The sequence below is a fragment of the Opisthorchis viverrini genome (assembly GCF_000715545.1).
Source record: "Opisthorchis viverrini unplaced genomic scaffold opera_v5_106, whole genome shotgun sequence".
Taxonomy (NCBI): domain Eukaryota; kingdom Metazoa; phylum Platyhelminthes; class Trematoda; order Opisthorchiida; family Opisthorchiidae; genus Opisthorchis; species Opisthorchis viverrini.
The window spans coordinates 616,391-629,857 of record NW_008751768.1 but is presented as its reverse complement, the minus strand read 5'-3'; the positions used below and the strand labels follow the sequence as shown (position 1 = coordinate 629,857).

The 13,467-nt window shown below is 45.0% G+C and overlaps 1 protein-coding gene across 1 annotated transcript in view; it reads right to left on the bottom strand.

Moving 5' to 3' along the window:
• Nucleotides 1–3,022: 3,022 nt before the first annotated feature.
• T265_05757 (hypothetical protein) overlaps nt 3,023–13,467 on the bottom strand; it is a gene marked incomplete at both ends in the record, with an annotated part of 19,544 nt that continues 9,099 nt past the window's right edge. Inside the window, 4 exons of the mRNA XM_009170837.1 lie at nt 3,023–3,310; nt 4,123–4,209; nt 7,488–7,559; nt 11,657–11,844. Coding sequence (XP_009169101.1) covers nt 3,023–3,310; nt 4,123–4,209; nt 7,488–7,559; nt 11,657–11,844 — 635 coding nt within the window. The remainder of the gene's footprint in view (nt 3,311–4,122; nt 4,210–7,487; nt 7,560–11,656; nt 11,845–13,467) is intronic.

Sequence of the window (13,467 nt, the reverse complement as noted above, 5' to 3'; positions counted from 1 at the left end):
GCATCAATGTATCAGCTCCCGCCTGCAATGCGCAGCTACCTCCCCCTCCCCCCACATAATCGGTGAACGAAACTGTGGCAGCTACAACCACAGTACGACGAGTACGCGGTTATTACAGCTGACAACGATGTTGGGTGCTCGTTCGCCAACTTACTGATTTCACTTATTATTCTGGGTGTACTGACGACACGACGAAAAAACCTAGGTGACGTAGTTCATTGAATGGAACGCGAAGCTACGAGCCGGCAAACTTCTGGTTCCAAAGCAACCCTAGCTTTCGGATTGTTTCTGTCTAGCCGAGGGTAGACTAGCAGTACCTCAAACATTGTGCTTCATTCGAGTTGCGCAGCAGCTAAGCACCGGAAGGGTGTCAAGGCTAAACAGTTATCAGTAATAATATTCGCACAGTACAACTGGTTAATTTCGCAACATGCTGCCACCTACCTGTTGAGACGTGCCCGTCATCCGCGACACATAAAACTAAGTAGTTAATGGACTAAGAGAACAGGGAGATTCATATGGACAGCGATTTTTCAGTAGATTTGTCGTCAAATCTAGGGACAAGTAAGTAGTACTGAACTTTCGAAGCTTCCGACACCAATCTATTACTTCAAACGAATGGAAACGACACTTCTACTGGGACGGTATTAAGAACTTGGTGTTGGGAAGGGTACCTTCAGCGAATCCTGGCTGTAATTAACTTTATTTGATTTACATATTTGGTGAGGAAATGTTAAGTGCAGGACAATTGTCCTGATGCCATTAAGACAAAGCTGTCAGAATCACTCACTGTTCAGTAAACCAAGGAGGCTTCTCAGCTAGTCGGGGGCGAGAACAAGCTGGCTCTGCTGACTGACCAGTAAGTCTATCGTACACACACGAACAGCTTGCTGTTTTTTGAAATGGAAGGATGAAAGATAATCTTCCGCTTCACGTGACATTAGGGCTTCCGCTACGGAATGCGATCACATGAGGACACATGCAACTTGAAGCATGGCCTAGCATTTTCCACTCGACAATCAACGGGAACTACGAAACTTAATGTACGGACAACGCATATGACTAGATTATACACTGGTACGTAGCGATCAATCAATATTATTACATAACCGGACAAGTTGATAGCTATTTGGCATGCTGTTGGTTCCCACGTGAACTAAACGGGGTCAAATTTAACGTACTAATCCGGAATCACCAGCATTCCTAAGAGGATGTCACATGGGATGTGCGACAGCTTGAACCGAGTTTCGACCTAATGCGCGTTTCACTTGAACAAACATGAAATACGGCTTTTCTGATCCTATTGGGAGCACTTTTCGAAGATGAATAGACTAATGAAATGAAGTGGAAACTGTCTAGCCGACGTACTTTTCTCCAAAGGAACTATTAGGAATATAAAGAACATATTGCGCCACCACCATGGAGTCGTAGTGAGCATGAACGATTCACAAACTGTTTAGGACGTTATTTGACTGGCAGCTCATCGGCTCAAGATTCACAACAGTCGACAAACTTGGACCGTTTAATTACATTTGTCACCCTCAAAAGAGCCCACTTCTGGTTGGCTTCTTGAAGCTTCGGATGAATTTGAGGACCCAGGAAAGATCACCCGTTGGATCAGACCCCATATCAGCTTTGAAATAAACTTGATTAAAACGCCCTCACAAAATCCAAAAAAATGTTCAACTTTACTTGTCTGGCTTGTTACCGGCTAACTTGGTGTTCCTTAAGGTCATCCGTTATGCAAAGTGCTTTCGCGTGAGTTATGCGGGTTAATTTGTCCCAAACGAAGTCATATGTAGAGTATAACGATAAAATACAGACAAGATCAGCTACCGACAGCATGAAGTATGCTGCCGTGTCCAACATTCACCGCTTGCATCGGCTGTGATGGAAGGGATCAGTGCTATTTGAGAGTCAGCTGCAAGCGCTCAGAAACACACTCTTGGCATAACAATAAAAGGTGCTGTACGTATTGGCCATCAGCAAATCACCATTCGACTTCAGCAGTACAGCCACTCGATGATGAGATGTTACAAGCACTGAAGCGCTATTATATGTCCAGCCTCGAGTCTCTAATTGTACGAACCATTAGCGTTGCTGATTAGCTTTTCTCAATGGATTCGAGTGGTGCTCAGAGGATGGCGGTGGCCAAACACTGAAACAAACTCCAACTAGGATCCTACCCGGAAGTAACGATGTCCGGGAATCTGAGAAAAGACAGGAATCAAAAGGCTGACATGATTTTAATCGACTTTTGACCAGAACATTCTTACTGCTGGTGAATAGTCGCACTGATGATCGACCTCGGTAAAGAAAAAACGTTCTTTCTAATTGAACCGAGTGTGGTAACAATGTGAACAGAACCCGAAGAGGCATTCTGTAGGTAGAAAGACGATGACGCTGAGCATTTCAAAGTCCCACCATAACATCATCCAGAAGTTATAAAGCAGTGTTCATCTGCAAAGTGTGGAAGGTATTCTTCAAGAGTGACTTCTGTTAAATAAAATGATTCATTTGACTTCTACCGGGGATTGATAACTGTTGAAATCAAGTGGGTGTAGGCGACGTGACGGCTACTAAGATGACTCTGGCGGAATCACCTCAAATCAATGAAAAACTGTAAGAATTTGGGTGCAATAAATACTTCAATCTAAGCGAGGAGAGTAGCTGACCAACAATAGCACTGAAAAAAGGTGCTTTCAAAAAATCCTCGTTTTTATTGTTCCGCCTAAGGGAGAATACCAGCTGTCGGAAGAAACTACTTTCGAGTAGCCCCTTCAGGTGATCTACCCAGACAGGATTCAAATACATTGTAAAAGAAGCTGAGTTCGAGAAAAAAGCGGTTATCGTTGAGTGGGCAACACACGGACCTCTGATGGTGGAAACCATCATATACAAGTGTATCGTGTCTGTCGAAAAAGTAGAAAACAAGATAGGAAGGCTATCCTGTATATAATATATCCCAAACCATATCTTAAGAGTAGAATTGATCACCCGGAGGAGGGGTGAGCGGAACTTACTAACCCCCAGAATCCAACCATTTGTGTAAGGGGTCTTTGAAGGAAGTCAGACGAAACATAAAATTGGTTTCTTCTACCCGCTCCACAGGATTTCCGGTTTCCGTTACCACGTAGACGGGTTCATTGTCTACGGTAGGTATTGTGGGTGAAGATTTCGTAGATGACTGGACAGAAACCGATGGCTTTGTTTGTGTGAGCTCCCGCTCAGTATAGAAAGCTTCGTCGGAAGTGGAATACCAGCCAGCATAGGTGGCTTGATACAGCTGGCCACTCTTATCCAAATGTCGCTAAAGTGAGTAATAAAAATTGCTTCATGTTTAGCTCATTGTTTTGTTATCAAGTGTGCGTAGTGGGCATACGAAGAAGTTGAGCAATATGAAAAGCACTCAAATAACATGGGGTGAAAACATAAGGTCAATTTCGTGTCTCAAGGTGTAAATCACTTGTTTGTATGCCGGACGACCTTCGAAGCGGTCTAAGAAAGGAAACGGTCCTATAATTTTGTGTTGCGCCCGAAGGTGTTAATTTTACGGTTACCAGGAAAGTCTACAAACCAGGAAGCTAGCTTTAACTGTGAATTTCGAGTTCTATTCCCTCATTGCTTTACTATCCAGGACTGGACCATCCTAACATACAAAATCGATAGCAAGAAGGATCGTAAAAAATGATCTTGAGGAGCGACGCTAAAAAGAAAGACCTGTTGGAGGATGAACGACTCAGAAATTCGCTTCGAGCGTTATTCCATTGTCTGCTCAACGTGCCACACACGGAGCTGACTGAAACTCGGCTCACTTTTCGTCACAGTCGAACACCATCCGGGGAAAAGTGGGACGAAATGGGTCCCAAAAAGAAACACAGATAAAAAGAATTAGAACAAAGTAGGCAGTCGTAAGGTGGCCTACAGCAGACCATCGAAATCTTGGACTTTAGTTTTCCTCAGAGAACGTCAACAGTAGTGACATGGACAAAGATCGATCCGCAAAGCACAAAACACTGGTCGGACGCTACTGAAACCAGGGAGCTACGCGGACAGAATCAAAACCGGCAGTTTAGATGCACCAGCATCCATTTGAACACCACAAAGATCAACGCTACTCACCCAAAACTCTTCCACAGCATGACGATGTCGATCCTCTGTGGTACGAATAAAATCCTTTACATTGACTGAAAACACTTCGCACAGTGACTGAAAATGAATGGGATGTAATCAACTCGCATTATGCAATTATCACTGCGTCTTCGTCTATTTAGACCACGCACAAGTGTAAAAGTCAGGGCATACTCCCGTTTGTAAACTTTGTGTACATATAATCTAGTTAGGTGCAACAATAAGACACAAGTGCACTCCGAGTCTTTTTTCAGAGTCTCGCTTCCGTGTAAACTATCCAGTAGGGTAACGGGAGTTTCAGAATTTGTCAAACTAAACAAATGAAGGAAGTTAAGCAGTGCAACCACCGAACGTCCAAAATCGCACCCTCCTTTAAAGCACACCCTTTGAGCAGTTTTTAAGTCTTTATCTCTACAGCTGGAGTAGGCGCCAACTGATATGAAGCCAAATATATTATACGGTTCCTGTTGAATCTCATGATCTACTTGAATAGGAAATCGTACGCAACTGGCGAAAGTTGTTTCTAGCGGAAGACCCAAATGAATCCAGTCGAATCTTCCGCTTCAATGGCTGAATGCGCTGCACAAAGGTTGCCTCATGTTTCAGTTGGTACGAAGGGTTTTCAGCAATTCATGACTGATATATTCCGTTGGGGAAATAGACGGTGATATCTCGAATATCATACCGACTGAAATAAGAAGTCGTCTTGTGCTCAGCTGAAGAGCATCCTGAATAGGAGACTCAACTGGAATTCGCTTGTGTCTCACTAATGTGTCAGAGCTTTCTTCACGGAACGCGCTACTCCTAAGGTTGCTAAGGACACTTCGAAACCCCACGACCAGTTTCGCTCCTGTTGAAATTCATCAGTCAGGCGTATTCTCCATGGACCTGACCAGTAAATTATACTCAACTGATAAAATACACTCACTGGCAGTGAGTTGACGTTCACATCGTCTAGAATCAAAGACGAGCAAAAAGGAACGTCTAACTAGGTCGAGTTCATGAGTTCGTCCATTCCCGATGCACGTATGATGGTCAGTTAGATAGATGACTTCTGTCGCCAAATGCGACTATGAACGCCTTACTCTCACTTGTGATTTCGTACCGATTCAGTGGTAGTGATGGCGTTCAAATAAACGGTAATTGAACGGATATATGGCATTGCCGTTTTAGTTTGGCAACCAAAGTAAAGTGGTTTCGAGTATGACGGGGCGTACAAACAAAAGATAATTTCAGTCCAAATGATGCACTCCCCTTGAGACAGTCTCTCCGTCATCCTCTCATCATCATTGGCAGCAGTACCAATAATACATACTGCCAACTAAATGGGAAGCGTAAGCAGTCGCGTGTTTTCGCTTGTCCGCCCTGCTGTATGTAGAGAATGAGGCGACCCGATTGATACCAACAGGCGACGGCCGATGTGGCATGAAGGCACATTTGTGTGTAAATTTCATGGTTGTATATGGGGTGAGATACTACCAGGGCGCTAGAACCTAAACGGGAGGACGATTAAAGTTCTCAACCAGTCTTTGGTTCAAAAGCCTGACTTCGAGGTAGCGGTGGTTGATTTGAGGCTACTCGAGTGCCTTAAGTTTTAAGGAACAAATTATTGCACGCGTCCCAACCCCCAACCTGGAGAGTTAGTAGGCTGCGTTTGCCAGAACTCTATCCACTGACTAACCCGATAGGACAGACTGTGGATGTTGCTCGACCATGATCCAATACGGCATAATAGGGTTACTGAGGTACGTCGTACCACCACAAAATCCAGTCTCTTCGCGGAAGAGCGGTTAAGAGCGAATGATAAAGGACACCAAAAGTTCCAAGAGATAATTTTGAAATCCAGGGTGATACGGGCTGATTTCGGAACTCCGGCTTGAAACACAACCATAGTAGCTTGTAACTCATGTTGGTGACCTTTCTTGATCGAAATAAACCGAAAACGTTCTGCAAGAAGCATTGTCTAACGGCAAATAACTGATTCTGTGCTAGCTTCCTTGACAGAGGGAGAGATGTTAATACAGGGTTTTCAGAAGGCTGGAATATAGGCATTCATCGATAAGCTAGATTGACCCGCTTCCGACGGTAGGGGTTTAACTTGACCGAGGTTTACTTCGGGCTGTGTAGTTTTAGGACAGAAGTGGCCACCCAGAACGAAGTTCGCGAGCATCAGACCAACGAATCTGGCAGGCAGTAATGCATGTAAAAGGTGTCTTATCACGCTAACTGCATTTTCATCTCTTTAGCAGAGCGCTATGGATTAATTAAACCACGACCACCCCAAAATCCAGTCTCTTCGCGGCAGAGCGGTTAAGAGCGAATGATAAAGGACACCAAAAGTTCCAAGAGATAATTTTGAAATCCAGGGTGATACGGGCTGATTTCGGAACTCCGGCTTGAAACACAACCATAGTAGCTTGTAACTCATGTTGGTGACCTTTCTTGATCGAAATAAACCGAAAACGTTCTGCAAGAAGCATTGTCTAACGGCAAATAACTGATTCTGTGCTAGCTTCCTTGACAGAGGGAGAGATGTTAATACAGGGTTTTCAGAAGGCTGGAATATAGGCATTCATCGATAAGCTAGATTGACCCGCTTCCGACGGTAGGGGTTTAACTTGACCGAGGTTTACTTCGGGCTGTGTAGTTTTAGGACAGAAGTGGCCACCCAGAACGAAGTTCGCGAGCATCAGACCAACGAATCTGGCAGGCAGTAATGCATGTAAAAGGTGTCTTATCACGCTAACTGCATTTTCATCTCTTTAGCAGAGCGCTATGGATTAATTAAACCATCTATTCTGTTAACCCATGAATTCATAGTACCCAATCAGCAAACTTATCATTAGACAAGAAGCTCTTTAGGCTCAACTGAAGGGAAGTACAAAAACAGGTGCTTGATACTGTGGGCAAATCGACAGGCAAGTGGTAACGCGTTCAGGGGGTTGGGTGGAAATTACTGGACGGCAATTTCAAAACCTCCATAAGCGGCATGTACAACAATTTTCCCCTTAATTTCTGACAACTATCGTCTAAACCCGACACTGGAGCATCTTACATGATAGTGATATGGACAGCGGATATACAGTCACTAGTTCCTAGAGGATTATGAACTTCATGCTCATCTGTGTATTTTACGCGGAACGCACCCTCTGAGATTGGACAGAAGCACCATAGCGTCTATCCGATACAGACTAAGAAGAATTATTTGAACAGGGATACTGATTTGGAAGGACAATTGACTGCGAAAGTAGCAGAGAGTACTCGTTAATTCGAGCTTCTCCCGTACGTACATCGGAGTCATGTATGAATGAATGAAAGTAGTGCTAATGCCTGAAGATGTTAAGAGCGGGACTCACCTGAAACAGAGGTGAAATCTGATCACAGTATTCCTTGGGAGATAGCGATGCTTTCTGAGCGGCCAGCTTAACCTGTCCAAAGGAGTTGAAATTAGGAAGAAAGGTAGAGGTATCGTAATTATGTCGGGGAACTGAATGCTACAAAACGAATTAGGAAAGAAAGCATACACTACGATGTCGTCGTTATTTGTCGAGTTACCTCGAAAAATAGTTGAAGCAACATACCGGAAGGACTAGGCCAAGGTGTGTATGGTCCAGGTTATCTCAAGAGTTAACTACTCGATGCACTTGAAAGAAACAAAATATTCAGAAAGGAAATCTGTTTTATTAGCACAGACAGGCCTTTCAATGCACAGCCCTACTCACGGAGATAACCGACTATGCGCTGTCGATTCAAGTACAACCTTCTGCAAACTGTCAGGTTAAATCAACATCCTACTCGGGCCTCTCATTCGAGGCTGATTTCGCGGCTGTTCGTCTGGTGTGGCTTACACTACTTAACATGGGATCGTAGTGAGTACCAACTGCCCGTTGCATTTTTCACAGCTCCAACAAGATCGTATCAACTGCATTCTGAGGACTGCTTTTCTTACTGTTCTGCTGCAAGCAAATGGAGGCCCAACTGCTTGTCAATTTACAGCCCAGGGAACTCAAACAAGGCGCACGCCTCTGAATATCACAGAAAGGGAACCACACCACTGTTACAGTCACCGCCGTCTCGCAGTTGCCACAGTAGCCGCATAGGTGATGATATGCGTTCTTGGAGAGTAGCGAAAGCGGTGTGCTCATAACAAGAGATGAGTTGAGTGAACCAGGATGTAGTACATTCACCAGTCGCGGGTCGAACCCAATACTCTGGAAACATCCACTGAATTGCGAGGGCCAAACAATAGGCAGTGGTTGTCAAACAACATTAATACTCACCAGTGGACCAAGCTATCGAGGCAAGTGAATACTATCAAGTTGTAGGAACGGAATTTGAAGGCGCGATTCATCATCATCAGACACACAAAAAAAACAGTGTTGACACTGATGCTTCACTGCTGTACAACCACAAGCCTTATCTAATTTAAAGCTTTAGGGTGAAAAGGAGAGAAAAGAGTGGATAAAGGAGAGGACCTGGGGCTGGTCCATTGCAAACATTCTGAAGTGCCTATACGCCCAAGCATTCAGCCAGACAATCTGGGAAGAGACTGACATCGATCAACCGCCATTTCTTGTGATGTCTATAGCCAAGCGCATTGGAGGCCAAGGGTACCCACCATGGAAGACGTACTGCACCAACAACACCCAAACTCTTCGTAACTCCCTTTCACACCTTTCTGTCAAGTCATACGTTGTCCACCATTCTGAAGGAGACACGGAGAACAACGCTCGTCTGGGTATACGGAGTTTCGGCTGGATATTTTCGGCGATTGAAGAATCTATTGCATAACCTTATGTGCCCTTTCTAATTACCTCTAATTACCTCGTCCGACACCAGCAATCTTCTGAGTAACCGGTATGATAAAAAATGAAGACACCTCATATTATGTCCTCAGCGGTCATGTTTCGCAACCGAACAGCAATACAGCCCTTACTGTAACACGATACGCGACCTTTGAGACTCAGCGATATGCTATTTTGACGCCACAAGTGAAGCAAATTAGCAACCGAGATTCTGGCCCTTGAGATTCGTGCACTAACTTCATCAGGCACACTTCCATCAGAACTACTGAGGTAGGTGAAATTCTCTACAGCCTCCAGTGATTCTTCTTGAATTGTGAGAAGCATGTTCGGAAACTGCATGATATGAAGTATGACTTTGCACTTCGAAGGTTCTAGGCGCATGCCGAAAACTAGTATGATGGTGGTCAGTTTATTCAACAGAAATTGTGCTGCGCCTTCGTTTTCAAAGATGAAGCAATGTCGTCTGCGTATTCCAGAACGACAAAGTTCTCACCAGCAACCATTCGAAAACCGGAGTTTTGAAGCATTTCCAGTGTGTCCCAATACTTCATCAGTGTCGAAGTTGAACAAGAATGGAGAGAACGGACATCACTCCTTGTACGTAGGCTTTTGAAGAGCTCGCCATATACCTCCACATGCCCAGAAGTGCATGAATATAGGAACCGGACAATATTCGCTTCTGGTGCACACCCTGTTGAGCAAGTGTGGTTAACATTACTGACTGATCGACAGAATCTAACGCACTATTGAAGTCAAGGAATACCATGACTGTGGGTTATTTGTACACACCTGATGGAGTGTGAAGATGTGGTCGACACAGCCTCTACCCAGTCGAAATCCCACTTGATTCTCACGGGTCAAAGATTCGCGTGCCACTGTAGGACTCCGAAGAATCAGTGATGCCAGAAACCGTGTCACAGCGAGAGTTAAACTAACACGTTTGTGGTTACCAGGTTCACCAAGAGGGTCGTTTTTGAAAATGGGCGCTATTGTCGACTCACACCAGTTACCTGGAGCGGTCTCTTTCTCCCAAATAGACAGAGGGACTGGACAGACACTGATTGAGGAACTCGCCGCCATCTTCGAACAGAGCGGGTGGAAGGTTGTCACAGCCAGGAACACGATAAAGCTTGACTGCAGGATATAAACCCGGACACTTCTGAGGCTGAGGGAGGGGGGTTCCATGTGCACAGTCCACCTTTCTGTTGAAGGCGACCAGTGAGGATTGGAGATGGTTCAGCTGTAGCACCCTTTCGGTGCCTAATTGCCATGCCACCCGAAGGAAGCAAGATGGCTGGAATACTGCCAGGTTGCCCAAGCATAAACACGGGAAGTCAAGAGGCAGAAATCGGATTCGCGTTTTAACCACTGAGCCATTTGAGGCAACTGAATTGTTGCTTCAAGTGCTGGACCCCGCGGTCCACACGTTCTCCTTTGCTGGATACCGGAGAGCCATTCTCCTCTCTAATAGTTTCGCTTCCGAGAACCAGTTGAATGAATCAAGTGCAGCAGCCTACGGATGTTCCCAGCTTATTTTGTCTCTTCTATTTCTTCGGTCTTTCGGGTCAACCAACCTTAGGGGTCTGAGCGGACACTTCGTTCTGCCTGGCCTCGGACGATGCGTCAAGTTGAGCTGTGGTTGCGGCCACTGGAAACCTGTCGCCAGGGCTCCCGCGTAGCCACGGTCCTACCAGAGATCCAATGTTTGGATAAGGTTGGGTGGGTCGTATACCGAATTAAAATCCCAGCTCTGAGTGGTGCTTTGAATATCTTTTTCCAGTGATCGTTTATATCCGACATCCGTCTGGCACACGTTCGGGGAGCCGGCCCTGGAAATTTCGTTTGAATTCCGGGTCCATCAGCCTCTCAATGGATGAACAAAGTGTGTGCGTTTTACGTAGATCTGAAGGGCAACAGTGCACAAATACATGGTCTGCGTCCACACTAGTGTTTCAGAAAGATCGGTAGGCAGCGACCGACTCTCGCCAACGGTAACTAATGGCGATGTGGTCTACTTGGATCCCGGGCTGGTTTGTTGGTAGGCACCACGTGGTCAAGCGGTTCCCGTTGTTCCGAATATTAATCCTACAAACGAACGATCTGTGATCGGTACACTTCTGAAGCAGACGTTTCCGCCAGACGACCACCCGATTGGGCCTCAGCAGCGCTTAGCTTCCCTACCAGGTCGGATCAAGGCGCACACATCATTCCGTACTTAGCGGTTACTTCAAAAGAATCGTTGAGTGAGTTAGGTTACCAGATGGCTGGCAAAACCAACACTTAACTCCCACAAAGTAAGGTACAAACACGGACATCAACGAAAAAATGCTCGGGATGGAAAACGGTAAGTTCATGACATCTCAGTCCGCTCAAAATCTGAGCGCAGTGAACGAGGATTGGTATTTATTCATATCAGGCAATTGGCAGAGTGACTTGTTTGATAACTATCAAGAAACGCGGCGGGACGTTTTCGCTTGGATGAACAGAGTCAACAAGGTGTATGACCTCTCATAGTACGACCAGATATTATCCGCAGATAAGGCTCCTCTTACAAAAAACTATCAAACAGTTACTCAGTGCACTCCGTAAAGTTGTAATACCTCTGGTTCGAGAAACAGAAGGTGAGGACGACTCAAATTCACGGATTAGACGAAATTTGGGAAGAACAGCGACTCAAATTCACGGATTAGACGAAATTTAGAACAATTAAGGCGGCAAACCTTCATCCCGTGCTCATCAGTTCCCGCAGACAATAGACTCTGTGGCGGCACATTGGACTTCACAAGAGACTTCAAACGACTTGTTGACGGATAACTGAAAGGAGACAGGGCAGGATGCCCTCGAATCTCCGCGTAACGAGCCCAGGCATCCGCAAGACATAGTGTATAAGCATGCCCCAGGTGTGGTTCTGTCAAAAAAGATAAAAACATCAGTCAGTGACTGTTGGGTTCTGAATAAGATTAGTTTGAGGCGCGGCAGCGGGCATTATGTCCAGCAGTTTAGGAACTTATGATGAAAATGGGTACCACAGGAGCAGCGACTAAAAGCTAAGAGGACTTGAAACGAAGACACATGAAAGGATGTACTACTCTGTCCGTCTAATGGAACTCTTATTATTCACGAGGGAACGTCAATCCCATGAACATGAACTATAAGCCATGAACTTACAAAACCACGAAACCATGTATTATACTGCGTCACTCATTTCCCCCAAGATGGTTACACCATTAGAAATGTAATAGCGAACGTCACGTGAGACAGCACTGAAGAAATATCATTGAAAGCAATACACCAGTACTACATACAGGCGCTCAGCCGCCAAAAATGATGCACTACTGATGCCGAATGAATGCTGCCGTTGACAGATAGGCGGAAGTCACGCTAGTGCTACCGTTGTCAGGAGTTGGTAAAAGTTGACTCGATCCTTCCGATTGTACAGACGAAACTGCCTTCCAGTAGTAAAATGAATCTTATGTAGCCATCCACGTAAATGAATTATTCGACCGGTTAAGCCACAAGCAGAAAGTAACAACTAATTCTATCCAGTTATTCATTGGTACTTTATACCTTGCGGCTGCGAGGCACAAATCAAACCGTGTGACAGTTGCCTAGAATGTACATATGACTCGGTTTTCTGAGTGATCCAACTCAGGAAGTGTACGCTCAAAGTTTACATGTGAAGGTTTCAGTGGCGTTTCAAAACCGAGGTTGAAGGACAGCTTCAAGCAACATAGGAGTGAATAGGCTGAAGAGGATGGTTATGAAATTTTCTGTTGGGACTGAACTTGCGCGAAAGTCTACTACTGAATAATATGCACCCATAGGAGTGAGCACACAATGACACTGTTAGAGACAAGATAGAATGTAAGGCCCACCAGTTTCTGACGGCCAATAGAAGCAGAAGCAAAAAGAACAAAAGAATGAGCCAAGGCAACAGTCGAAGAGAATGGTGCAGTCCTAGTAACTATCCAAAAGTGACGATACAGACATTCACCAGGACATTTGCAGTATGAATGCACTGTATGCAAGTGATATCCAACCTGGGTGACTGTATTTACTTTCTGCGTATCCACTCGTCATTCAGTCAGCCTTAACGAAAAATTTCGCATAAACGACTCGCTGGTTAATCTTTCGCACATCCCAAAATTACACGGCACGGCTCACATACAGTTTTGCAGTGAATGGGGCGACGGTTCCTTACTTTCCAGGTATTCCAACGAAAAGTGCCTTTTTGAACAAACTGATTAACAAGTGGTGGAGCACAAAGGACACTGAGAAAATCGCTCCGATGTATCACCTATTCGGTGCCTAGCTGCCATACCAATGGGAGTAGGCACAAGAGCTGAAATACTGCTACATTGCCCAAACCCAGGCAGGGGCAGTCGAGATGCTGACGTTCGAACCACGGACCTTCCAGTCCGTAATTTGGCGCCTTAACCACTGAGCCATATATATATATATATATATATATATATATATATATATATATATATATATAGAACACAAATTGGGTTGTGGTTACCTTTAAATT